General features: G+C 53.0%; 8 protein-coding genes across 8 annotated transcripts; 5 read left to right on the top strand and 3 right to left on the bottom strand.

Annotated features, from left to right (window-relative positions):
- Positions 1-432: 432 nt before the first annotated feature.
- Positions 433-3,823, bottom strand: EsH8_V_000115 (uncharacterized protein; the record flags this gene model as incomplete). The annotated part of the gene is made up of 3 exons (XM_083272631.1): positions 433-1,583; positions 1,658-1,961; positions 2,015-3,823. The coding sequence occupies 3 exons, from the start codon at positions 3,821-3,823 to the stop codon at positions 433-435; spliced, it is 3,264 nt and encodes a 1,087-aa protein (XP_083125346.1).
- Positions 3,824-5,845: 2,022 nt separating this feature from the next.
- Positions 5,846-7,870, top strand: EsH8_V_000114 (uncharacterized protein; the record flags this gene model as incomplete). Its single annotated transcript, XM_083272630.1, has 6 exons — positions 5,846-6,042; positions 6,102-6,130; positions 6,528-6,605; positions 6,709-7,130; positions 7,187-7,636; positions 7,691-7,870. 6 exons carry the CDS (start codon positions 5,846-5,848, stop codon positions 7,868-7,870), a joined length of 1,356 nt encoding a protein of 451 aa, XP_083125345.1.
- Positions 7,871-8,749: 879 nt separating this feature from the next.
- Positions 8,750-9,239, bottom strand: EsH8_V_000113 (uncharacterized protein; the record flags this gene model as incomplete). The annotated part of the gene is made up of 3 exons (XM_083272629.1): positions 8,750-8,917; positions 8,976-9,027; positions 9,148-9,239. 3 exons carry the CDS (start codon positions 9,237-9,239, stop codon positions 8,750-8,752), a joined length of 312 nt encoding a protein of 103 aa, XP_083125344.1.
- A 2,310-nt stretch (positions 9,240-11,549) lies between these two features.
- On the top strand, positions 11,550-14,500 carry EsH8_V_000112 (uncharacterized protein; the record flags this gene model as incomplete). The annotated part of the gene is made up of 8 exons (XM_083272628.1): positions 11,550-11,872; positions 11,923-11,998; positions 12,048-12,168; positions 12,221-12,309; positions 12,365-12,559; positions 12,619-12,757; positions 12,873-13,048; positions 13,124-14,500. 8 exons carry the CDS (start codon positions 11,550-11,552, stop codon positions 14,498-14,500), a joined length of 2,496 nt encoding a protein of 831 aa, XP_083125343.1.
- Positions 14,501-15,279: 779 nt separating this feature from the next.
- Positions 15,280-17,289, top strand: EsH8_V_000111 (Zn(II)2Cys6 transcription factor; the record flags this gene model as incomplete). Its single annotated transcript, XM_083272627.1, has 2 exons — positions 15,280-15,393; positions 15,460-17,289. The coding sequence occupies 2 exons, from the start codon at positions 15,280-15,282 to the stop codon at positions 17,287-17,289; spliced, it is 1,944 nt and encodes a 647-aa protein (XP_083125342.1).
- A 582-nt stretch (positions 17,290-17,871) lies between these two features.
- EsH8_V_000110 (uncharacterized protein) lies at positions 17,872-19,251 on the top strand (the record flags this gene model as incomplete). The annotated part of the gene is made up of 3 exons (XM_083272626.1): positions 17,872-18,183; positions 18,245-19,003; positions 19,066-19,251. 3 exons carry the CDS (start codon positions 17,872-17,874, stop codon positions 19,249-19,251), a joined length of 1,257 nt encoding a protein of 418 aa, XP_083125341.1.
- A 769-nt stretch (positions 19,252-20,020) lies between these two features.
- On the bottom strand, positions 20,021-20,917 carry EsH8_V_000109 (uncharacterized protein; the record flags this gene model as incomplete). The annotated part of the gene is made up of 1 exon (XM_083272625.1): positions 20,021-20,917. One exon carries the CDS (start codon positions 20,915-20,917, stop codon positions 20,021-20,023), a length of 897 nt encoding a protein of 298 aa, XP_083125340.1.
- A 413-nt stretch (positions 20,918-21,330) lies between these two features.
- Positions 21,331-23,248, top strand: EsH8_V_000108 (M20 family dipeptidase; the record flags this gene model as incomplete). The annotated part of the gene is made up of 8 exons (XM_083272624.1): positions 21,331-21,386; positions 21,447-21,478; positions 21,555-21,622; positions 21,700-22,484; positions 22,547-22,873; positions 22,929-23,023; positions 23,088-23,109; positions 23,170-23,248. 8 exons carry the CDS (start codon positions 21,331-21,333, stop codon positions 23,246-23,248), a joined length of 1,464 nt encoding a protein of 487 aa, XP_083125339.1.
- Between the last annotated feature and the right edge of the window lie 1,891 nt (positions 23,249-25,139).

Here is a 25,139-nt window from a genome sequence, read left to right as displayed (position 1 = left end):
TCACCCCAGCCTTCCTTTAATCTTGTCTCCCCCCCCCTTTCTCCTCCTCAATCAGGCCAGCTCGATCCCACTTGCTTTTTATAGGTCCGAAAACGGGTCTCCGGAGATGGGAGACCAATCAAATTATCCTTTTCTTTTCCTTTTACTTCACTGCATTTTTAACTCAATCAGAGAGTTTGTGTTCGACCCAAGGTAAATATTAGAATGGTCCAACAGATCGTCCTTCACTGCAATTCTTAGGAGAGCACGTTTATAGCTCATTTCACTATTGGTCATCAGCCTGCTGCTAGCAAGTCCAACGGTGCCTCTGGCTGGCTCAAGACTGGGAACATGTTTCAAGAGACAATGCTTGGTTTACAATTTGATGGTGGGCTTGGCCTCATGATTTCAGTTACAAATACATTCCATCCAACGCCTGCTCAGAGAGCACCCTTAGTCCAGGACAAGCTCGAACTCGAACTCGCCGGCCCTCAATTCGTACTGCGGCAGCGTCGCCGGGCCGCAGGACCCAGTCCCGAGGCCGTGGTGCGCCCAGTCGAGCCTGATGATGGTGTCGTCCCTCTTGCGCTTGTGCAGCTCGTAGGGGTGCGTGCACTCGTCCAGGTCCTTTGTGGTGTAGTGCATGGCCGAGAAGGACGCGCCGTCCAGGTCGCCGAACCGGGCGCGGAGGATGCGCTCGTCGGACTTTTGCTCGCCCCGGCCGACGGCGGCGCTCTCCTCGTCGTCGTCGTCGGGGAGGCGGCCGCGGAACTCGACCCAGCGGACGTCGGTCCTGTTGCCGCCGTCCTGGGGGAACTCGTAGTCGACGAAGAGGTCGTCGACCGTCTCCTCCCAGTTGCCAAAGGCCTGGCTCAACTTCTTGTCGGCGTAGCTCTCGCCGGGGCCGCGGCCCCACCAGGCGACCTTGTCGACGCCGCGGAGCCCGAGGGTCAGGCCGATGCGGGCGAAGGTGTCGGGCAGCAGCGGGCCGCTGGGGCGGCCCTTGACCTTGACGTAGACGGCGTCGCCGTGGAAGGTGAAGGTGGTCCAGGTGTCGACGGCCCAGGCGAGGACGGGCGGGCCGATGCGCGAGTGGACGTTGACGACGAGGCCGCGCTTCTCCTTGGCCCACTCGACGCGCTTGACGTGGTGGCGCGTCTGGTGCAGGCGGCGGTCCTGCCAGTTCTGGCCGAAGCGGCCGCCGCGGTCGTTGTCGGTGAGGGCGCGGTAGAAGTCCATGTAGAAGGGCTCGGTGAGGAGCTCGAGGTGCGGGCGCGACGCCCGCCGCCAGGACGAGAGCGCGCCGAGGCCGAGGTCGAGGCCCCAGGTCGAGCGGCCCGTGGCCGACGTGATGGTGAGGGCCGAGGGGGACGTCTGCTGCACCGTGGGGACCGGGTCGGCGAAGGGGTTGGAGAGGGTCGAGAGGATGCTGGCCATGCTGGGCGCCCTGGAGAGGGGCAGCTGGCCGAAGGCGACGCGGTGGCCCGCCTTGGCCCAGTTGGTGGAGCCGGCGAGGGCGAAGTCGATGTGGAGGTAGGCCTCGGCGACGAGGTTCTTGGGGAGGCCCTTGATCTTCAGGGTGGCCTTGGTGTGAGGCTTGATGCCTGGGGGGTTGTTAGTGAGATTTCTTTTCCTGTTTTCCCCCCTTTTCTTACGAGGGTAAGGAAAGATGACTAACCTTTCGGGATCTCGACTTCCTGTTCCCCGCCGATGACCATGCCGTCGGCGACGACGTGCCAGGTGGCAGTGAGGTGGTCCAGGGTGATGAAGTCGTACCGGTTGATGATGGTAACCTCGTTGTCCTTGATGTCGAGGGTCTGCACGGGCTCAATGGCCTTGCCGTACTCGATCAGGCCGGGCGTGGGGGTGTGGTTGGCGAAGCAGAGGCCGTCAAAGACGAAGTTGTAGTCGTTGGGCACGTCGCCAAAGTCGCCGCCGTAGGCCATGTACTCTTCGCCCTCTTCATTCTTGGTGCGAAGGCCCTGGTGATTGTTAGTCTGGAGGCAATATTGCCGACGGAGGGGGGACAACTTACATGGTTGGCCCATTCCCACACGAACCCGCCCATGAGGCGCGGGTACCGGTAGAACGCCTCGACGTACTCCTTGATGCCGCCGGGGCCGTTGCCCATGGCGTGGATGTACTCGCAGAGAACGAGGGGCTTGCTCCAGTTCCGCTCGGAGGCCTGGTTGACAATGTCGTCGGCGGACGCGTACATCCTGCTGTAGATATCCGCCGTCCGCGCGCCGCCGTCGCCCTCGTAGTGCACGAGCCGGGTCTTGTCGATGCTCTTGATGACGTCGTACATGTGCTGGTGGTTCTCGCCGTAGAAGGACTCGTTGCCCAAGGACCACAGCACGACGGAGGCGTGGTTCTTGTCCCGCTGGACCATCTGCCTCGCGCGGTCCTCGTACGCCTCCCTCCATTCGGGGTTGTTGGAGGCCCAGGCGCCGGCGTCGTTGCCCAGGACGCCGAAGCCGTGGCACTCGAGGTCCGCCTCGTTGAGGATCCAGATGCCGAGCTCGTCGGCGAGGTCGTAGAGCCTCGGGTCGTTGATGTAGTGCGAGGTGCGGATGCCGTTGATGTTGAAGTGCTTCATCAGCAGCAGGTCGTGCTTGAGGAACTCGTACGGCACCGCGCGGCCCGAGTCCGGGTTGTGCTCGTGGCGGTTGACGCCGCGGAACTTGACGGGGTCGCCGTTGATGCTGAAGACGCCGTTGATGAGCTCGGTGCGCCGGAAACCCACCCGCTGCACCAGGCTGCACTTCTTGAAGTTGAGGACCAGGGTGTACAGGTACGGCGTCTCGGCCGTCCACTTGTGCGGATTCTTGACGCGGATGTCGAAGCTGTTGTGGCGGTCAAAGATCTTCATGTCCTTGGCGATGAGCTTGCCGTCGGCGTCCAGCAGCTTCATGTCGACGTACGCGCCCCGGTCCGTCTCAATGGCCACCCTGAGCGTGGCGTCCTTGTAGTCGTCATCCAGCAGGGTCTGGACGTGGTAGTCCACGGGGTGGAAGCTGGGGAAGGCGTGAAGGTAGACATCTCTGAAGATGCCACTGAGCCACCACTGGTCTTGGTCCTCGAGGTAGGTGCCGTCGCACCTCTGGTAGACCTCGACGGCGAGAGTGTTGTCGCCGCCAACCTTGACGAGTTTTGTCACGTCAAACTCGCTGGGGTTACGGGCTCCCTGGGAGTAGCCGACTTCGGTACCGTTGACCCAGACGGTGAAGGCAGAATCAACGCCCTCAAAGCGGAGCCTGAGCTGGTGGTCCGCAAAGTCCTCCCCGACGTGGAACGTGGTCACGTGGCGACCGCACTCGTTGTCGTCGTAGGGGATGTTGGGGGCGTCGACGGGCCAGGGGAAGTTAAGGTTGGTGTATTGGGGCCCCTTGCCGTAGCCCTGGCATTGCCACATGCCGGGGACGACAATGTCGTCCCATGCCGACGTGTCAAAGTCGGTCTTGTAGAAATCACGCGGCCCGGCGAAGGGCGACGGTGTGAGGTGAAACTTCCACTTCCCCGAGAGGAGAAGGGACTTGGACTTGGAGGTGTCCCTGGTGAGGGCATCCGCCTCGTTGTTGTACAAAAAGAAGTAGCTCCGCGGCGGGAGAGTGTTGCGATGGATCACCTTGAGGTTGCTCCAATCCGGAAGGCTCGTGGGAAAGGTGTGAGAGGGCGCCACGACGGCGGTGGCCTCTTGCTCAGCCGGCCCGGCGCTAGATGATGAGCCGTCACTTGACGAGCTCCCGAGACGACGACGCCGGCCCAGCTTCTCCATGTAGAGGCTCAGGTGGAGGTCGGTCTCGGAGGAAATGGTAACGTAGTCATCGGAGATGTCGGACATGGCGATACAAGGACTGCGCCGATGACCGAGGCGGAGGACGATGCGGGTGTGGGTTCAGGTACGGCGAAAGACGGGGAGACGAACGGGGCAGTGGAGACACAATGGACGGCGGCGATGAATCGAGGGGCATGCAAGTGGTAGTGTACACGACGAGGAGCGGTCTAGGGTAGATGAGGTGGATAATGGTTCACGATAGCCCTGCAATGGTGGAGGAGATGGAATGGAGCTTGGAGCCTGGGTCGACGGACGAGAGCTCTGGCACGATCTCAGACCAGAGCTGGTGTCAGGATTCCAGATCAGGAACGTCACCTGAGACGGCGCAGCGTCAGGGAGTGCGGGGGAATCACGAGGGACACGCTGCAGGGGGAGCGATTGGGGGAAGCGGGGTAGCTGCTGATTGGCCGGGGAGGGAGTGCGGAGGCTTATGTAATGCCTCAGAGTTGGAGTCTAAGTTGGGGGCCTGAGGGACCGGGCGACAATGGTGCGAGCCTCAGGAACGAAGAAAAGGAGAGGCAGAACAGACAGAACCAGGGCAGACACGTGATGGGCCTGGAGCTGCTCGGCTTCCGACTGGCACCCCGGCCGGTCACAGAGCACGGCCGGGGTTTGTCCGGATATCGTCGGGTCCATTAGGCTTATTCCGAGGGCTGGCGGCGATGGCCTGCTTAAACAGACCGCCTGACATTGAACACCGTCCTTGGCATCGACGAAAAAAGCAGAGGATGCCGCCGGCTTCTTTTGAACTACTCTCCAGCCAATCCCCCCGCCCGCTGTCCTACACGAGCCGTTCGCTGTCCGTTCTAGACCAGTTTCCGAGTCAGTTCGGCCTGTGTCCGAAAATTTCTCCATCCCTCGACGGCCAATGGCGGCCTCTTCTCCGTCCCCTCATCACGGCGCACGCTCTGCCAGGGGCGAACCCCAGGATCTTTAGTTCCCCAGTCGGGGCTAGCGCCGAAATGGGCCTCGGCTTTCGCCGCCGTCTGGGGATCGGGACTTTTCGCGCCGGACCTCATCCCTCCTTTTCCCGAAGCTTTTCCTGTTGTTGTTTTTTTTTTTCAATATTATTTGCGGCAGGCTTCATTTCGTACATGGGTTGTCCGAGTCGCCTCGGCGTTTTCTTAGTGGCGGCAAGGGCTTGGACATTGCAACCCCCGCGGCACACGATCGTGGTTTTGCTACGCCGCAGCCGCAACGGCTCGAAATTTGACAACTTGGCGGGCGCTGTGCCGGGCATCGTTCCGGGGCTTGATCGGCATGCAGCCACCATACCTTTGTTGGCTTGGCTGATGCCACTCATCGTCCAAAAAGGCAACCTGCCCGTTGCCGGTTGTCCATATGCTGCGCTTCGCTAGTGCCCCCTCTTCAATTGGCCATGTCGGCCCTTTTGTGCATCTGATCTGATCTTGACCTGGTTAAACAGACGTTCCATTTCCCAGTGGCAGCATCGAGCTTTTCTCCGCACCTTGGGGGAATGGGGTAGGTTACACACATGGAAGGGGCGATTGTGCGGAGATCCGTCTTCCAAGGTTCACACCATCCAACGGGTCCCCAAAGTGCTAGACTCTTGTTGGATCACTAGTTCGAACGAACAACGGTTCATATCATTTCCAGTCCTTTTTGCCCCATAATGCGCACACTATTTCCGCCAAAATCTACGAAGCACGTGCAACGGCTCCGTCTTCCCCGTCCAGACCAGGCCATTGCCTGGTTGTCACTGGGAGTGTGTGGGGACTCCCGACAAACCCCATATCCTGGGGACCGGGGGTTAGGGGTGGATGCGGCGTGGGATGATGGAGATGTCATGTAAGGTAGTCTCGAGTGCGAGTGCCGGCCCGCTGGTTGGACCGCTGTTTGGTGCCGGCGGCCATGTGTGTTGGTTGCAGTGCATGCTCTTTTCACTTAAAGACCCGGCCGGTCCTCCCACATTTCCCATGCGCGCCGTGTCCCCTCCCACTTGTCTCTTGGCTTTCAACCAGATCAATACACACATTGCGCTGCAGTTCAGTGCAATCAAAAGTCAATATGGCTCTTCCCGACGATGCCAAGACCCGCACCGAGGTCGAACATGACAATGCGCCTTTTGACGAGAAGGCCGCCGCCGCCGGCGAAGTCAAGGAAATCAACGCCGCCTCCGTCGCCCTCGCCGCCGCCTTGGCCGAGAAGAAACCCAACATCTGGTCTCCAAGCATGATCCGTTTATATGGTATAATGGCAATCGGGTAAGTGCCCGTTAACGCAAGCTTAGTCAGCGTCCCGGGCTTGAGCTAACATTTTGAAGATATCTGGTGTCCACCATGAATGGCTTCGGTAAGTTGACTGGGCTTCGACACGCCATTCTACGTGTTAAAAACTAACAAACTGTGCCGATTCTTCGCTGATGGGAAGTCTCAATGCGATGCCCTACTATCAAAAGACCTTTGGCCTGAATGGAGCTGGCTCGACCACGGGTATCGTCTTTATGATATACCAAGTCGGTCAGATATGCAGTTTTCCCTTCTGCGGATGGCTCGCCGATGGATACGGACGACGTGTGTGTATCTTCGTTGGCTGCGCCATTGTTCTTATTGGCACTGCCATTCAAACACCAGCAAATACTCTGGGGCAGTTTGTCGCCGGAAGATTTGTCCTCGGTTTTGGAGCTTCATGTAGGTCACCCACCGCCTACGGGAATCTGTGAAAACTTGTCCTAACAACAGAATGACAGTGGCCTCCGCTGCAGGCCCTGCTTATACCGTTGAGCTTGCGCATCCCGCTTACAGAGGATTTATGGCCGGCATGTACAGTAAGTGAAATATTTACACACTCCCCACCATTTCTCTTTGAAAGAGTACCATAACCAAAAACTCTCTACGACATGGTCACTGATTTGCTCTCCTTTACTTCAGACAACTTCTGGTGGCTCGGAAACATCTTGGCCGGCTGGACCACATACGGCACGAATTCACACCTGGAAAGCAGCTGGGCTTGGAGAATTCCAACTGCAGTCCAGGCTGGAATGCCTGGTGTTGTGATGCTGTTCATCATGTTCTTCCCTGAATCTCCCCGTTGGCTCATCTCGAAAGACCGTGCAGAGGAGGCGCTCGCTATCCTGGCCAAGTACCATGGTGACGGCGATGTGAACTCTCCTATTGTCCAGCTCCAGTACCACGAGATCATGGAGGACAACCGCTTGACCAAGGACGAGAACCCGTGGTGGGACATGCGCGAGCTGGGCAACACAAGAGCCGCCCGGTACAGGTTGGCCATGGTCGTTGCAATGGCTTTCATTGGCCAATGGTCTGGCAACAATGTTGTCAGCTACTTCATGGTAAGTCTGATCCATTGCCATAGGCGATTTAAGACAGTCACTGACACGTACCGAAGCCCGAAATGTTCAAGCAGGCTGGTATCCTTGACGATAACACCCAGCTTCTCTTGAACGCTATCAACCCCATTTTCTCCATGATCGCTGCCATCTACGGCGCATCATTGCTCGACAGACTCGGTCGACGATTCATGATGTTGGCGGGCTTGGTTGGCTCCCTCGCCTCGTACATCATGTTGACAGCATTTACTGCCTCCTCTGAGACTAACAAGAATCTCTCGTACGGTGTCATTGTGTCTATCTACGTCTTCGGCATTTTCTTTGCCTGGGGTTTTACTCCCCTTCAGACTCTGTACTCCGTCGAGTGTCTTGAGAACCGTACCCGAGCCAAGGGTTCCGCCCTTTCGTTCCTCTTCCTGAACGTCGCCATCATGATCAACACTTACGGTATTTCCGTCGGAATGGAGAAGATTGGCTGGAAGCTGTATCTTGTGTACATTGGCTGGATCGTGAGTACCCTTACCCCCCAGCGACGTAAGAAGTCCGAATGCTGACAGGCTTAGTGCGTTGAACTCGCAATTATCTACTTCTTTTTCGTCGAAACAGCCGGTAAGACGCTTGAGGAGTTGAAGTCCATCTTTGAGGCGCCCAACCCCAGGAAAGAATCCACGAAGAAGACCAAGGTTGCGGTTGATGAGGCTGGTAACGTTATCAGCGTTGGCGAGACTACGTCTGGTATTTAAAAGATTATCAGAAAGCGTAACATCTGGTTGATGAACATGATCCCAGGGCATGATCATAATGTGTTCGATATTCCTTGCAGCCGTCCTTTGATACTATATAGTAATGTATAACCCATTGCGTTATGATCGTAACGTATCGTTAACCCCAGATTCCCCGTCTCCTCAACTCTCCAGTCTCCTTGTTCTGCCTCTCACTTCCTTGATCCTATGTCCTCTTCTCATGCCCAAATAGGGGTAAATTAAATTTCAAAACAGCCGGTCTGCTGTCGAGATGAAATACTGCAATTGAATATTTTTACAGGTGTTGAAGATGATGATCTGCATCTCTTCTTCGGTTTCCTTGGGTGTTTCTGTTGTAATACTCAGCCAGAATAGAAGCCAGCAGCAGCAGCCGGCCGCAGAAACGACCACAACAGCGGAACCCGGGGGGCCAACCTCCGGGCTGCCAGCAGCAATATCTTCACTACTGCTGCTGCTGCTGCCAACCTCCTACTTTCTCTTTTACATCCCAATTTACAACTTCCGAATATACCATATTGATATTTAGCGAGCTCCAACCCGTACGGGCAGACCTGTGATAAAACAGTTATCCTGTGATTCCAATAAGCTTCCTCCTTAATAGCCAAGGTGGCCTCCTCGTTAGAGAAGCTAGCGACAATCTCCACGTTGTCCATGCCCTCGGGCATTTCGCCTAATTTGTTCAAGAAGTAGGCGTGAACTATCAGAGGTATTGTCAAGCAGAGTGAAGGGCGTAGTATCTTCGTATTCGTAGGTAGGTATTGGATAACACTACTGCTGAAAGCTGCCCTCTTGGATTGCCCCAGGCAATCCAAGCCTCTTATACTTGTACGGCCACACTTCCACCTTGCTGTCTCAGCCCTAGATCCTTGCGCCTGCGCTGATCGTTCCTCTGTATGCCCTTGATGTTGCCAGGTGCCTGACACGAGCCCACTGCTTCACTTGCAGTCGGAGAAGCTCCCTATCGGCAATCTCCTTTTTAGGGAGTTTATCGGCCAGATTTTCCTCGTCTGTGAGTTTGCGCTTGCGCTACAGTGTGTTTAGCCCTTGTCCAGAAGAGGAACAAGACATGGAGGAATGCACTTACGGAAAAGCCGCCGCCGCCGTGGTTGTTTCTGTTGTTGTTGTTGCTGCTGCACCTGCTGCCAGCCTTTCTACTTCTCTTCCATATGATACACAGCTTGTGAATATACCATCACTGTCAATGATGATGTTAGAAATGCATCAAATTTTTTTGAATGATGACAATGAGCACTTACACAACCGGCTCTTTATCGACAACGGGGGCAGGGCCCGCGATGATCTCCGCCTTATCCTTGGGGAAGGCTTCGATGCCCCGAAGAAAATTCATGAATGATGACAATGAGCACTTACACAACCGGCTCTTCATCAACGACGGGGGCAGGGCCCGCGACGATCTCCGCCTTATCCTTAGGAAAGTGTTGGTATCACAGGATACCCGTACGGGTGGTAATTCAGACGTATCGAAAGAGCAAAACTGGTACTGTATTGGTTGGTTGTAGATGTAAGAAAGAAAAGAGAGACAGCCAGCGAAAGCAGCAGTTGTGAAGATATCGCCGTTGGCGGCCCGGAGGTAGAATCTCCAGGCCCGACTGCTGCCGCTTCCCGTGGCCTGACTGCCTGCCCGTATTCCGGCTGGGCAATCCAGCAGAAAGGCTTCGATGCCCCGAAGGGCGCGCTTCAGCTCCTCCTTGTTGACGCCCTCGGGCATTTCGCCCAGACAGCTCCCGGTCGGCAATCTGCTTCTTGCGGCGCTTGTCGGCGAGGTTTTCCTCGGCTGTGAGCTTGCGCTTGCGCTATAATGTGTTTCTCTTTTGTCCAAAAGAAAAGAGCAAGATATGGAGGCATGCAATTAAAGAGTAGTCGCCGCCGCCGGCGATGTTGTTGTTGTCGTTCTTATTCTTCCAATTGCCAGGCATTTTGTGTGGTTTTGTACTATTGTGAGAACGACGGGAAAATAACCACATGGTTCTAACGGAATTGTTGGTATCACAGGATACCTGTACAGGTGGTAAATCAAAGATCAAAACGAAAGAGCAAAACTGGTACTGTATTCTGGTGTTGTTTTGGGCAGAAGAGAGAAAGGAAAGGTAGGCAGCGGAAGCAGCAGCTGAAGGTATAGCTGTTGGCAGCCCGGAGGTAGAATCTCCGGGCCCGGCTGCCGCTGTTGCTTCCTGCCGCCTGACCTCCTGCCCGTATTCCGGCTGAGCAATACGTCAGAGACCAAGCTTGAAGCAAATAAAAACAGTCTTGAGCAACAGTTTCGTCTCACTACAGCGGGCGAGGACTCTTCCAGCCCGCTAGACGTGCCGCCGACGAACCGCTTGGGGAGTAAAAGTCAATCCTTGAGGCGCCAAACCCCAGGAAAAAGTCCACGAAGAAGCCCAATGTTGCGGTGGGTGATGCTGGCATCGTCATCAGCGTTGGTGAGACCACGCCTGGTATTTGAAAGAGTCTTCGGCAAGCGTGATATTGTTTATATAGTAGCAGCTGTGGTTACCCCACCTGCGGCCACCGCACGTAAAATTAATTCAATTTGGAGTTCGTGTCACGTCATTCGATGTTTGTGGGCATTCTTTGTCTTCTCGTCACGTCCCAAGCCCACACGGAAGAGCGTGGTGCTAATGTTACACCGAAGAATGCGACCCCACTGCCGGCAATCCCGTGGGATCCGCCAATGGAAGCTATCCATTCCCGCTTTCTCGCAACCCAAATCCTCTTCGCCAGTCTCAATTCATCTCTTCCCCATTCAGCCATCTACCGCTTCCCTCTTTGAGCCTGGGCCCATGCCCTCCACGCCCCGAGCCCATGGGGAAGCAGATCCTTTGCGGTCAGATCTTGGGGCTGCGCCCGCCATGCAGGATTCCCATGCCATCACCTGCCACAGCTGCCGATTCGCGTCGGTTAGACAGTGCACCGGGGCGCGGGAACGCGGGAACGACTCCCAGGCCGTCTCCTTCGAGAAGAACCAGGTCCAGGGAACCAGCTCTTGCATCACGCCACCCCGGTAATTAGAGACCGCACTCGTCCCGCTTGGGAAGGGCACCACCCATCATGTGATGACTCGGACGACAGGCGTCACTTTCCCCTTTCGGGTATTCACGATCTTGGTACGAGCGGATGAAGAGTGCTTGGCCATACCCACTGTTCCTGGGACCTGCGTGTGCAACTCTGGCACCCCATTGCCCCTCTATTCTTGCTTTCGGGCGGAGGCTTTCCTTCCTTCAAAAGCAAACGGGTGTAGTGCGTCCGGCCCGTCGGGAGAGTTAGGACTAGACCTTCTTCCGACACAGCGACGTAGACTCTAATTGATTGATGGAATTTCAAAGGTAGTAGTCTTGACTCACATCATTTCAGGGGGCCGAGTAGAGATGGCTTTACGCTTATCCCCCTCGCCAAGGCAGCGGTTATCCGCTCCCATTCACATTTGTGGCCATGTGTGGTTTTCGGGAGCTCGGGTCGGGCGAGGAAGGGAGACTTGCGAGATCATTTATAGTGTCGGTGGTAGAACGGCGCCGTTGATCTTGCCTTCTTCCTCTTCATCCCCGCACGATCCTATATCACCTTGTGATATAGATTCCAGAGGCTACTCTCATCCCTGACTGTTAGTCTGTGTTGAGATTGCAGCACCCGGCCCAAGATGAAGTACGCCAACCTCCTCCTGGCCGCGCTCGCGGCACCCATCCATGCCGCTTTCACGTGGAAGAACGTCCGCATTGGCGGCGGCGGTGGATTCGTCCCTTCCATTGTATTCCACCCCAAGACCAAGGGCGTCGCCTACGCGAGAACCGATATTGGTGGTCTGTACCGCCTGAACGCCGATGACTCCTGGACTGCCGTGACCGATGCGAATAACTTCGCCGACGACGCGCACTGGAACCGCTGGGGTGTTGATGCCCTCGCTTTGGATCCCCAAGATGTCAACAAGGTTTACATTGCTGTCGGCATGTACACCAACAGCTGGTTAGCATAAAATATTCTGAAGACAATTTCACCGGCTAATCTGCTCCAAGGGACCCGAACAACGGACAGATTGCTCGCAGCTCAGACAAGGGAGCGACATGGTCCTTCACCGACTTGCCCTTCAAGGTAAGCATGGCACGCAGACTCGGCTTTGCCAATGCTAACAATCAACTAGGTTGGCGGTAACATGCCTGGAAGAGGCAATGGAGAACGTCTTGCTGTTGACCCCAAGAACTCCAACATCGTTTATTTTGGCGCTCGAAGTGGCAACGGCCTGTGGAAGAGCACCAACGGAGGTAAGTCGAAATCTGATCCGAACTGGTGTGGCAATCATCTAATTCTTCCCAGGCGCAAGCTTTGCCAAAGTCACATCCTTTACCGCTGTCGGCACCTTCCGTGCTGGACCTGCCGATAACGAGTACAGTGGTGATATCCAGGTGCGTTTCTTTTCTATAGCCAAGTACATACAGACTGGATACTAATACCAGGCAGGGACTGAACTTTGTTACTTTTGACGAGACCTCCGCGGCGCTGAACGGAGCTACCTCCAGAATCTTCGTCGGTGTTGCCGAAAACGCCACCTCCTCTATCTATGTCTCCAACGATGCTGGTTCTACCTGGTCCGCTGTCGCTGGACAGCCTGGCAAGTTCTTCCCCCACAAGGGCAGAATCCAGCCGACTGAAAAGGTATCTCAAGCTCTAGGCGTTTTGCTCTCATGATCATGAACTAATGCTGTTTGTTACAGGCTCTTTACATCAGCTACTCTGACGGAACTGGCCCCTACGATGGGAGCACCGGTGCTGTTTGGAGATACGACATCACCGCTGGCACCTGGAAGGACATCACTCCCGTCGCTGCCGGTCCAGACCTGTACTTTGGTTTTGGTAAGTTAAGCATTTTTCAATTTTGTATCTGTTCTACCATATCCAACCTCTTTCTGTCCCCAGGACGGGAATTCCGTTCTTTTTTGAGACCCAGTGCTAATTACTCAACCTTCAGGTGGATTGAGTCTCGACATCCAGAAACCCGGCACTCTCATCGTTGCCACCCTGAACAGTTGGTGGCCGGATGCCCAAATCTTCAGGTCAACCGATTCCGGTACCACCTGGAAGAAGATTTGGGTATGGGGCAGCAACGGCGCACAAGACCTCAGCTACACCCAAAGCACCCCCAAGGTAAGAACCCCTTTTCTGTGATCTGACACTTGTCGTCGAATTTGCACCAAGTTTCCAGCTGCTGACAGATCAAAGGCTCCATGGATCAAGACCAATTTCCTTGATGTTGATACCAAGGACCTGGGTTGGATGATTGAGTCCCTTGAGATTGACCCTACGGACTCCAACCACTGGCTGTACGGAACCGGTCTCACAATCTTCGGAGGCCGAGACCTCACCAACTGGGATACCGGTGCCAAAGTTACCATCCAATCGCTGGCAGATGGTATTGAAGAGATGGCCATCCAGGAGCTTGCCAGCGCCCCCGGTGGCTCGGAGCTTCTCGTCGCCAACTATGACAACAACGGGTTCACGTTCAAGGCCCGTAGCAACCTCGACACCTCGCCCCAAACCACCTGGAGCAACCCCATGTGGGCCAGCTCCGTTGGCGTAGATTATGCCGGTAACAAGGTGGCAAATGTAGTCCGCGTTGGTAACGTCGCCGGTACCCAGCAACTTGCCATCAGCTCCGACGGCGGTGTTTCCTGGAACATCAACTACGCGGCGGGCACCACGCAATATGGCGGCCAAGTCGCCTACTCCGCCGACGCCGACACCATTTTGTGGTCAACCGCCACCCTCGGTGTTCAACGTTCCCAGAACCAAGGCTCCCTTACTGTTGTCTCCAGCATCCCCGCCGGCGCCATCATCGCCAGCGACAAGCGGAACAACACCGTTTTCTACGGCGCCTCCGGGTCCAGCTTCTACCGCTCCACGAACATCGGCGCAACATTCGCTACTGCAGGCTCCCTTGGCTCCGCCTCCGAGATCCGCCACGTCGAAGCGCACCCGGCCAAGGCGGGCGACGTATGGGTTTCCACTAACATTGGCATCTTCCACAGCACTGACTATGGATCCACCTTCTCCCAGGTCTCCACGGCCCTCACTAACACGAACAAGGTCGCCCTCGGCAAGGGTTCCGGCAGTAACTGGAACCTCTACGCGTTCGGTACCGGCTCCGCGGGCAGGAAGCTCTACGGCAGCGCCGACCTCGGCGCCTCATGGACGGACCTCCAGGGTTCCCAGAGCTTCGGCGCCATCGACAGCGCCAAGCTGGCCGGCTCAGGCAACGAGGAGAACCTGGTCTACGTCGGGAGCAACGGACGCGGTGTCTTCTACGCCTCTGGTGCCATTTCTTCCTCCGGTGGTGGGTCGACCTCTATTGTTCCGACATCAACTAACAGGCCGACAAGCAGTAGCTCAACGGTCCTCGTGACGTCCTCCATTAGGTCTACCTTGACAACCTCCACGGTCCGGACCACGACGACCAGCTCCGCTCCCGTTCCCACGGCGACCAACCTTGCGAAGCAGTACGAGCAGTGCGGCGGCGGACCCGGATACACTGGCCCAACGCAATGCGTGGCACCGTTCGTTTGCACGGTGTCGAACGAATGGTACTCGCAGTGCTTGTAAGCGCTGTTTGAGGAAGCCAATATGTGGCCCGGGAATGGTGTAATGTCAGATTGTATGGGAGATGCGATTTGAACTGCGAGCAGCGCCTCAATTATAGGATAATTATTCGGTAGTTGGAATCAAACCTGCATACCCACATAATATGTTTAGCTTGCTGGCTATATGCCAGAGAACTTTACTTTCGCAGCTGGCTTCCCAAAGCCTTGGTTTATTTCCCCAATAGCTTCCATTGGAGGCTCTGGTCAACTATTCATGTGTTTTTGCAGCCCACACCACTGCTGTAGGAACTGGGTTTTCCGATACGTATACTTTGAAATCAAATAGTCGGCCTAAATGAGTTGCCTCGACACTTTCGACTGATTTCTCAGCGGTTGAAAGACCCTTCGCCAGTGGTGGCGTTGTCGGCCAGCGACAGTAGATGCCCGTAACAGAAATTGAAGTCGCTAATTTATTGATCACCTACGCTGCTCCACCCGCTTGGGTTCCGGCGTGATTGTTTTCAGACCTTTGCCCATCCCGGCCGGGAGCAACAAAAAAGGGCCGGTCCGCCCCCGCCGATTCCGGCCGGGCCACAGTAAGAAATTAGCGGGTAATCGCCTGACTAACTCCACTGTGTGGGTGGGCACCCTTAAATAGGCAATACTAAACGGCGCAATTCCCTCTCCAACCAACCTATTCCACGTCCTCACCCATGAGCACCCAGCCAAAGTCGAGAGCAATTAGCCAGGAATTCATAGCCCTTCTTGGAAGCTTTTCTTAAATTACAAGCCCTGGTGTCCATGGTCAATCACATAATCCGAAAGCGCAATGTCACGACCCGCGACCGCACCGGCTGCGTGACCTGTCGCGCCCGCAGGTCAAAATGCGACGAAAAGAAGCCCAGCTGCAATAACGTAAGTCTGCCCCTGGTCAATCTCGTACGGGCCTCCGCTTACACGGTTTTCTTCCCCATTGAAAAGTGTACACGGCTGAATCTCGAGTGCGGTGGATATGCAACACCAATCAAATTCAAGGATCAGACGGACCTGTTGAAGCGGAAACATGGAAGAAAAAGACGCTCCAAAGAACCGCCAACTACCATCGAGCCGCCATCTTCTTCGCAGACTCCTGATCCTGAAGGCTCGACGTTGCTGTCGTACCAGCTGGCACACTCTGCTGTGACGCCATGTCTGGGAGATGACACTTTTTTCTCGGCGGATGAGACCCATCCGAGCAACCCAGAGCCGCAAGAATCTCCTCTGTATGAAGCAGGCACAAATGCTGATCTCCGAGGAGAGGGCAGTGGCAATGAACTATATTCAACAACTTATGAGGACGCAGAAGCCTCAGGAAGTAGCTCAACTGGCCGGCCTCAGGTCTCCCCTCAGACGTGTCACGGCCTCTCAGAGGCGGCTAATCGGCAGTTGACTTCAATACCGACGATTCCTGTGGGCCTTCTCGAGAGCGCTAAGTTCGTTGAAGATGTGATTTTCTACAACCACTTGATAGACAACTCGCCGTATGGTATCTTGTCCATCCTATCACTGACTGATGTACTTCGAGCGGAGCACCTGGACAAGGCTTTCTTCCATGCCGCATTGGCATTATCCGCTCTGGACATATCACAATCGAACCCATCTGGTTTATTAACCAGCAAGGCAGCGCTGCAATCACTTGACCATTTTGTTACAGCCCTCGGCATAGTGCGCATGGCACAGCTGGATGAGGAGGGCGTCGCGACGGGATGCCCGCCTAATCAGGACCAGTCGATTTCATGGCTGGCAACTGTTCTGCTGCTGGCAAACTTTGAACTTCAACGAGGCCAAATGAAGTTGTGGTATGTGCACAGCCGAGCTGCTGTGACTTTCCTGTCTCAACATCTGCATCATGTGCGGAAATCTCCTGTCGGAGAGTCTCTTATTCGGTCTTTCTCTAGAATCGCTGCTCTTCTGGACATATTTGACCGGGCATATTCGGTTCGCTACAGCATAGCATCCCCGGACATCTCAGACTCTCTGAGCAGGTCACTAGCCAACTCGCCTCAGTCGGCGGACAGATTACTCTATATACTACCTCGCGTCATCAAATTGGAGGAAGAGTGGAAGAGTAACCCTCAACACGACCTGCACTGGCGAGAACAAGCAGAGAGCCTCATACAGGAATTGAAAGCGTGGAGAAGCACTCTTCCGGATTGCGAGGTGCCACCTCTGCTAGAGCACACTGCAAACCCTTACGATGAAACCCCTGAAGGGTCGGGTATCGCGCTACGGCCCCTGTGTATCCCGTACGCTCCAGAACCAGTCAAGGCGGCTACGACCTTTATGCATTATTTGGTGTCTCTGCTGAGACTAGAGACGCGGTATCTTCCGGGTGCAGTAAGACAGCTGCCCCCGAATGCAAAGAAGATTGTTCTCCTCGTCTGTCGGCTCGCGGCCGGCGTGCCCTACGCCTCTTGCGCGGCAGTCAACGCGTATGGACATGGCATTTTGCCAGCTTTGATGAACTGTTACTACATGTCGGAAGAACAGGAGGTCAAGGATTGGGTTAAAAAATGGATAGCCGGGTTTCCGCGAGAAAGAGAGGGAATATGGAACGTGCGCCACGCCCACAGGATATTGAATTACATCGACCAGGAGCACAACCGTCGAGGTTCACGGTACGATTGGGAAATTATCAAGGTGCGCATGATTGATCTGGAAGATGACGCCACCCCGCAACAGGACGAAGAGGCAGATCCCGACAAGTTCTCTGTCGAGATATATTCGAGGTGTAAGCGGGGATGGAGCATCGACTTTGTGGAAATACCGTAATAGGAAATTTTTCAACATCGAGCGTTGTGGAGTCTTAATCGCCAACCATTTAACAGTGCGATGGTGTGAGGGCTTTCCTCGGATATGGCCTCGATATCCGACAATACGGTTGGCCCTCCGATATCCGATAATATTGCGGTCCATCGCCGAGCCTCGTCTCTGTGTCAAATTCTGTCATAATCCCGGCGCCGGCCGGACCACGCTCCACCCTCCCACATACCTTACTCGCCCGGAGTAGTCCGCAGGGTGGGGCAGCCTGCCATCGTTCTTTTTTGCCATATTGGGCGATTTTGATTATCGTCTAACATCACGACTTGTGTCACGGTTCAGTCAGCCATACGATCCTTTGACCATTCTTGGCATAGGCAGTTGCGGCTATTGATGGAAAATGACATGATTTCAAGTTGATCGCCAGTCATGTGTTTCTGTATAATATAGGTCCAAGTGCAAGATTCATTAAGGGGAAAAAATCAAACACTTTGAACACAAGCTGCAATCCGCCCATATATCTCCATTGCTACTCCCTCGACTTCAAGGTATCACAACGTTTTTTACTCAACGACCAAGATTTCCGCTGCAACCATGAGTCCCAGTGCTACCATCGATGCTGCGGCTACCCTTGCGAGGACAAGCTGGCAACCAGATGCCAAGCAGCAGCAAGAAGGAAAGCTCGATGCTTCAAGGATGATCAAGAAGCTCGTGCCCAAAGAAGACCAGCTGCCCGTTCCGGGCCCCCAAGACAAAGTCCGTCTGAGTCAAAACTATACCACAGCTCACATTGTCCAAGTGCCTTGGTCCATGGAGACTGGTTGGGGGGCACCCGTGATGAGTCGTTATGGCAAGATTGCGCTTGAGCCGACGGCCAGTGTCCTTCACTATGCCACAGAGTCGTTCGTAAGTTAAGTATTCCTCTGATACCGGATGCAGAGCATATCAATTGACTTTGGATATTTAGGAAGGAATGAAAGCCTACCGGGGCTACGACAACAAACTCCGCCTATTTCGTCCTCGTCTCAACTGTGCTCGCATGGTTAGGTCCAACGCTCGCGTTGGTCTACCTTCCTTCGAACCCGATCGTCTTCTTGACATTATCACGAAGTTCCTTGCGATCGAATGCCCTCGGTGGCTCCCGGACGCGGGAACAAATCTCTACGTCCGCCCAGCAATGGTTGGCAGCGGTTCCGCCCTTGGAATCAACCAACCCCCGGAAGCGCTGTTCTTCCTCTTCGCTGCACTTTTCCAACAGTCCTCGGGACTACCGCACCCCGGAATTAAGCTCCTGACCTCCAGTCCAGAGCATATCCGAGCCTGGCCCGGCGGCTTTGGGTCTGCCAAGGTTGGTGCGAATTATGGTCCTGCTATGGTGTCGCACGCTGCAGCAAAGAATCAGGGGTGCGCCCAGACGCTGTGGCTCTTTGGTGAAGAGAGACTTGTAACAGAGGCTGGAGCCAGCAACTTTTTCGTTGTTTGGAAAAAGAAGGGTGGTGAAGGGGTCGAACTTGTTACCAGCTCCTTGGACACTGGGGTAATCTTGGACGGAATCACCAGACGCAGTGTTTTGGAGATTGCAAGGGAACGATTAGAAGAGGGCTGTGTGTGCGAGTCCACCAAGCTGGAGGCTGTGGAGGTCGTTGAGCGACCATTTACAATGAGTGAAATTGTGGAGGCGCATACCGAAGGGCGGCTGATTGAGGCCTTTGTCTCCGGAACTGCTGTAAGTGTTTCGCAAGCTTTCGAGATTTCTGTGGGATTTGACTAATCTTGATCGCGTCGCAGATGTTCATTACTCCAATCTCTATGATTTGCCATGATGATGTTAGCATTAGCTTCCCCATGACGGTCACCGAGGACGGATACAAAACGCCTTTATCCAAGTACTCCTCTACCATCAAGTCTTGGCTCGAAGACATCATTTACGGTCGTGTTGAGCATGAATGGGGATATGTCATAGATGAGGAGTAATTCGCTAATAATGGAGTGTGAAAGGCCATTTGACTGTCCTGGTAGGATAATGAAAGTAAAGGGGATAACTAGGGAGGCCGAACTTGGACAGATTAAATGCAACCCTGGCTATGTATTTCTTGTCTCCATTTCAAACTCATAACAGCTGGTGTCGTCATCTTCGTCTTATTTTTACGAAATCCCAGCATGTCTCGACTGTTATTTCAAAATTATTGCAAAGTAATTTCTTATGCTTTCACATGCCGAAGCAGAAGTAGTTGGTCCTTCGAGGATAAACTACCAGAAAACATACAGCAGCAATCTGCCAGTAAGTAGTATTTGATATTCGTGACAACTCGACGAATTTAAAATACCGTATCTTCTGAATTTGGTATGATATCAAGTTACATATGACATAACGTATCATCATTTGTGTATTCTGTCCCATCTAACGCCCCCGAAAATGTAGAATTACAAAACATTAGTGTTCCATACTGCTCTTCTTCCGCATTTTCCCTTGCTGGCTCCTCAAGTCAATGCAGCAGCAGAGAAAAAATCGTCCACCCGTTTTATAGCCATCAATGCATGGTTCTTTACCGTTGTCAGTGGATCATCTAATCGATGATTCTTTGGGTACTTACCTCCATTGAATCATGTGTCAACCCTCCCAAGTGGGGAAGAAGGGCCACGCAGTCATACTGAAGTAGCCTTGGGTTTACTTCTGGTCTACATTCTATCAGCCTTTTACTCTATTTTCCCTGAAAGAGCGATTGCTCATGAGTTGCAATGCTTACTCGTTGTAATGAACGTCGAGACCTGCTCCGGCAACGACTCCGTTCTCGATGGCGTCGCACAAGGCTTCCTCGTCTATGCATTTGCCCCTGGCAACATTCACAATCCTCATACCTCTCCTCATTCTGCCGAATACACTTCTTGACAGAATGTGGTGCGTAGCCGACGAGTATGAGCATGCCAATACCAAACAGTCAACTGTGGCGGAAAGCTTTTCCAGGTTTTTGTGAAGCACCATTGGCGGAAGAAGACCTTTTAGATACCCTTCCTCTAGCTGTGTTGTATCCAGAAGTCTTCGCAGGTTGGGTCTGTCGATGCAGTGGATTTCCATACCAAGCGCTGCAGCCTGTCTCGCAACGGTCTGGCCAACGAAGCCCATACCAATAATGCCGAGCTTTTTGCCGTAAGGGTCGACGGCTTGCCCTGCTGAGTGTCTCAGAGCGGATACAAACTGGTCCTCACGCAGCATCCGTTCGTAGCGGCCTAGCTGGCGGAAGGCTGCAATGATTAGGTATATTGCGACGACAGCTGTCGCCTCGCTGCCTCCTGTCGTGTTGAAGAATTCAATTCCGGATGCATTAAGTCCAGGAACGTCTTCTTCTTCGAAACCATGACCGATATTGACGATCACTTTCAAAGATGGTGGAAGGTAAGGTAGAGCACGTCTGGTCCAGCCTTGGCCGATTGTTTCGTTTCCAGGAGGAGTGTTGATGCTTATACGCACAATTCCGAGGATGTCATGACAAACGCCGGCACTCATGGATTGATAGAAATCCTGGACCGTCGGGAAGTCGTACATATATGTGTCGTATCGAGAACAGAAACTAGCCCAAACCTTGTCGGGCACAATGCCGCTAGGTGAGCCAATAACGAGAATCTTTCCAATCGTGGACATGGTGGGAGGTGATAGTTGGTAGTAGGTCACTCTAAAAACTGCGTGCAAAGACAATTGGAAAGCTAGAATAGGATTTTCTCAATAATATTTATACCTCTAGAGAACCTATAATACATTATCGACTTGTAAGTCCCTCGACGGCTCTAACAAACTGGTGCAAGTTACCTCGTTCCCAGTTTCCTTTTACGGTAATATTCCTTGAGGTGGACCATGATGGCATCGGCCCCTCTGTTATATCCGATCTCGCTAAGCGTGGGCCTGCTGCATGGGACTAGACTAAACCTGGATCATCAACTTCCCCTCTTTCAACACCAAAATTAGCGCCTGACTGAGCTTGAGCTGGTAAGAGTTGTGTGTGTAACTTGGATTATTATCAAGGGCCCATCAAGCATCACCAAAAAAAGAATTCTGCGATGGCCTCAACGAAATCAAGTAGTGCCGACGACGGTCTCGCTAGCTTCTATTCAAAGTGGGTTTCAAAGCAAAGCCCCAAATTAATTATTCTGTCCTGCCTGCTGATGACTATCAGAGTTGATGAGCTTGAGAGCGTTTTTATCGAAAGTGAGTGGTATTTACGTGTAAAGCACTAAGTGAATGAGATTATGGGAATGAGAGACTAAAAATAATCGTGCTGTAGGGCTTGGAGATGCAGTCAAAATCCCATCAATCTCCGCCTACGGAGACCGACGGAAAGATGTTTTTGAGGTGAGTACTGTCGCCTTTTCGAAAGCTTGACCAGAGAACACTCCATAAGTACTGAATTTTTTCCAACTCTAATTTAGATGAGTGAATGGGTTGCCGCCAAGATGAGAGCCGTCGGGGTGGATGTGACTCTCAAAAGTCTAGGCAAGCAAGCTGGGACGGATCTTGACCTTCCGCCTTTGGTGCTGGGGCGTTATGGTGAAGACCCCGAAAAGCCAACGGTTCTCGTCTACAGCCACTATGACGTCCAGCCTGCCGATATTGAAGATGGGTGGAAATATGACCCTTTCGTCCTCACAATTGAGGAGAATGGCAGGCTTTGCGGCCGAGGGACTTCAGATGACAAGGGCCCTCTTATTGGCTGGATCAACATGATAGAAGCCTTCCAAAAAGCAGGCTTGGATATCCCTGCCAACCTTGTTTTCTGCTTTGAGGGCATGGAAGAGAATGGGTCGTTCGGCCTTCGAGAAGCCTTGGAGGATGAGTCAGACAAGTATTTTTCCGGCATCGATGTTGTTTGCATTACCGATGTTGTCTGGGTCAGCGATGAGCAACTTAGCATCCCGCAAGGCCTGAGAGGAATTCTGTTTTATCTGATTACCATCACCGGTGCAGAACAAGACGCTCACAGCGGCGGTTTTGGTGGGCAAATTTCCGAGCCAATGACCGATATGGTAAACATCATGTCTTCATTGGTGGACTCCAACGGCAAGATTACGGTGCCCGGAATCTACGACAACGTTCCAACAGTCACACAAGAAGAACGCGACAGCTATCAGAAGTTGAATATCTCCGACGACTCTTTGCTTGGGGGTACAGGTGGCAGAGGCCTCCACGATACCCAGGCTGATGCCCTGATCGCTCGGTAAGTCATGCACTAACCCTCACGGCGTAACTCTAGCTGATCATAGATGAAAATGGGAAAAGCTGGAAGAAGCCATCTCTTAGTCTTCATAGGATTGAGAATGCACGGTCCGGTGCAGGAGCGGTCACTTCGATCCCTGCTAAGCTTGTGGGCAAGTTCAGCATTCGAACTGTGCCAAATATGAAGGCAGAAGACATCAACAAACTTGTGACGAAGCACATCGAGGACCGCTTCAAGAGTCTCGGAAGCAAAAATGATATTGACATCGACTGCGCTCATCAGAGTGACTGGTTTTACGAGGAAGCAAACCATTGGAACTACGAGGCCGCAATCAGGGCAACTCGCAATGTTTGGAGCGCTGACCCTGCACTGACATGTGAAGGCGGAAGGTGAGTAGTGACTTACTGCGTGGGAATCAAAAACTCATAGCTTACGGTTTTTCAGCATACCTATTGCTCTTGACTTCAAGCAAATTTTGAAAAAGAACGTCCTTCTACTGCCTGTGGGACGACCGACCGACGGTGCTCACTCTATCAACGGTATGCTACCTCCCTTCAATTCATTAGGCCGATCAGTTACTAAACAAAATGACAACCAATGTAGAGAAACTGGACAAGAGCAACTAGTAAGTGGTCTATCTAACTCGTCAAACTATAGCGGGGAAGACTAGCTAACATTTTGACAGCATCAACGCTATCAAGCTTTATGGGTCGTATCTGGCAGAAGCAAGGATCTTGTGGCGCGAGAGCACACAGAACGTGTAATTAGCTCACTTGCTGAGAACGTTCCGGGCAGATATCCAATTCCTGGTTCAAGGTTTGAACCGAGCAAGTAGAGCGGTATGGTGGCTGAGAAACTGAAGTAAGCACTTAAATATCAGTTCATCTTACGAATGATATGAACACTCTGGCGATGTCTGTAGGAAATCACCGTAACAGGAAATTTTGAACGACCCGATGAGGAGCAGTCATGATGCATGGTACAAGAGATAGGACTGGGTGCAATAGTTTCTGCACTGCTACAAAAGATTGTTCATTTCGTCTCCTATCATTTCTCCAAGATACTCTGGCTTTATGAAAAATAATCATGCACCGCAGGCACAAAGGTCCACATAATAAGAAAGTGGCATCCCTCCTCCTGCATCGTTCCTCGTTAGTCACGAATGTCCAACCTAACCCATCACAGCAAACGCCATATGTCTTACCCAAAGGGTAATAGTTGTGAATTGTAAATCCAACTTGAAGAATGTTGCCACGAAACATATAAACCTCTTTTACTTGCTGTCAAAGATTCTTTTGAGACGTTTGAGACGCATATGCACCGAAAAATACGGGAACATCCATTTCTCGAACTGTTTGTATATCTATTCGACTTAGCAGCGTTCCAAAGAAATCAGCGCCGCGACTTGCCAAGCATGATACCCCTATTCTGTCGGTATTTGGATGCCAAGCACAAACCCCCATGTCATTGTTAATTAAGGTTTCATCTCCATGGACTTACAAGCTTTCCTCCCCTGTTACGTGCTCAAGCCGAAACAGCTATCAAACCTGCCGAGACCTCGGTCATTATTTCATGGTGCAGCTTATCTTTTGCCGCCCATGACGGCTGTGTTGCGCAACTCGTTTATATCATTGTTCTGCTAGGGCTCAAAGTCTATTGAAGCGTTCTAGTTCGTTGGCAATCATCAACCAACACTCTCCACCCTCTTCCACTGAATGTTTCTTCGCCTAAATTAAGGTTAGCGTCAACGGTCGAAATAGATGCCTAGGAACTTTCTTCACTGGTTCGTTTACCCAAGAGCTCTCAAATCTTGTAGGGACTTGAACAAAGAACAAAGCATGAAATATACCAGTTTCCGCTGACAATCTGTTCAAAACTGTGCCAGCGACACTTATCTTTAAGGCTCTTATAGATGGGCATCATCTCTTAAGCCCAATACTACGGAATTTGAAAATTTAGGGTATTATTGTCACGGCGATCGTTTGCCGTCGGGTAATTTTATGACTTTGCAAGTCCCTTCCAATACGATTTCCCGGCCTAACTTACTTTTCTTAACTTACTTCTCCTGAAAGCCCGTCAACCACTAGAGGAGGTCGGGAGTTCAGCTTTGGGTATGGAAAATGCTACATCTCTTGACGCTGGGATTTGTACTTCCCGTTTAAAAACAGGCATAGAGAATACTAGATCAGAATCTCGGACAGACCAAACCCCCCCCCCCAAAGCACATTTTGGATCTCGAGAAGAGACAATGACTACTCTGTGCGGGTGGCGTTTTCTTTTCCGTTTCGTGAGCATGAATCAGTGGGGAATGAATATTATTTTTCGTGGAGTGGGACGAAAACAAGAAAGCTTCTAGCTCCCGGTCACATATTTATAAACATTGCTCATGTTTACGTCGGCGCCCACAGGCTTCCAGTGTTTAATGGAGATGACTGACTCAGAGCTCCCGACATTGAATCACCCCACACGGAAGGCTTAGCTAGGTGTTTCGTTTGCTTTTCCCCCTATGCACTGATTATACATTCTCGACGCCGACAGAGAAAAGAAAAACGTAAAAACCTCGTCGTCGTCAGCTACGCCACGTGGAGGGGGTGGTGGGGGCCGAGTTGCTTTTGAAAGCAACGTTGTCCGCCTTATCGGGTTTCCCGGCATTGC

The sequence above is a fragment of the Colletotrichum jinshuiense genome, chromosome 5, assembly GCF_051148585.1.
Source record: "Colletotrichum jinshuiense chromosome 5, complete sequence".
In the NCBI taxonomy this organism is placed as follows: domain Eukaryota; kingdom Fungi; phylum Ascomycota; class Sordariomycetes; order Glomerellales; family Glomerellaceae; genus Colletotrichum; species Colletotrichum jinshuiense.
Note: the sequence above shows the minus strand (reverse complement) of the source record. Positions and strands in the feature narration are given on the sequence as shown.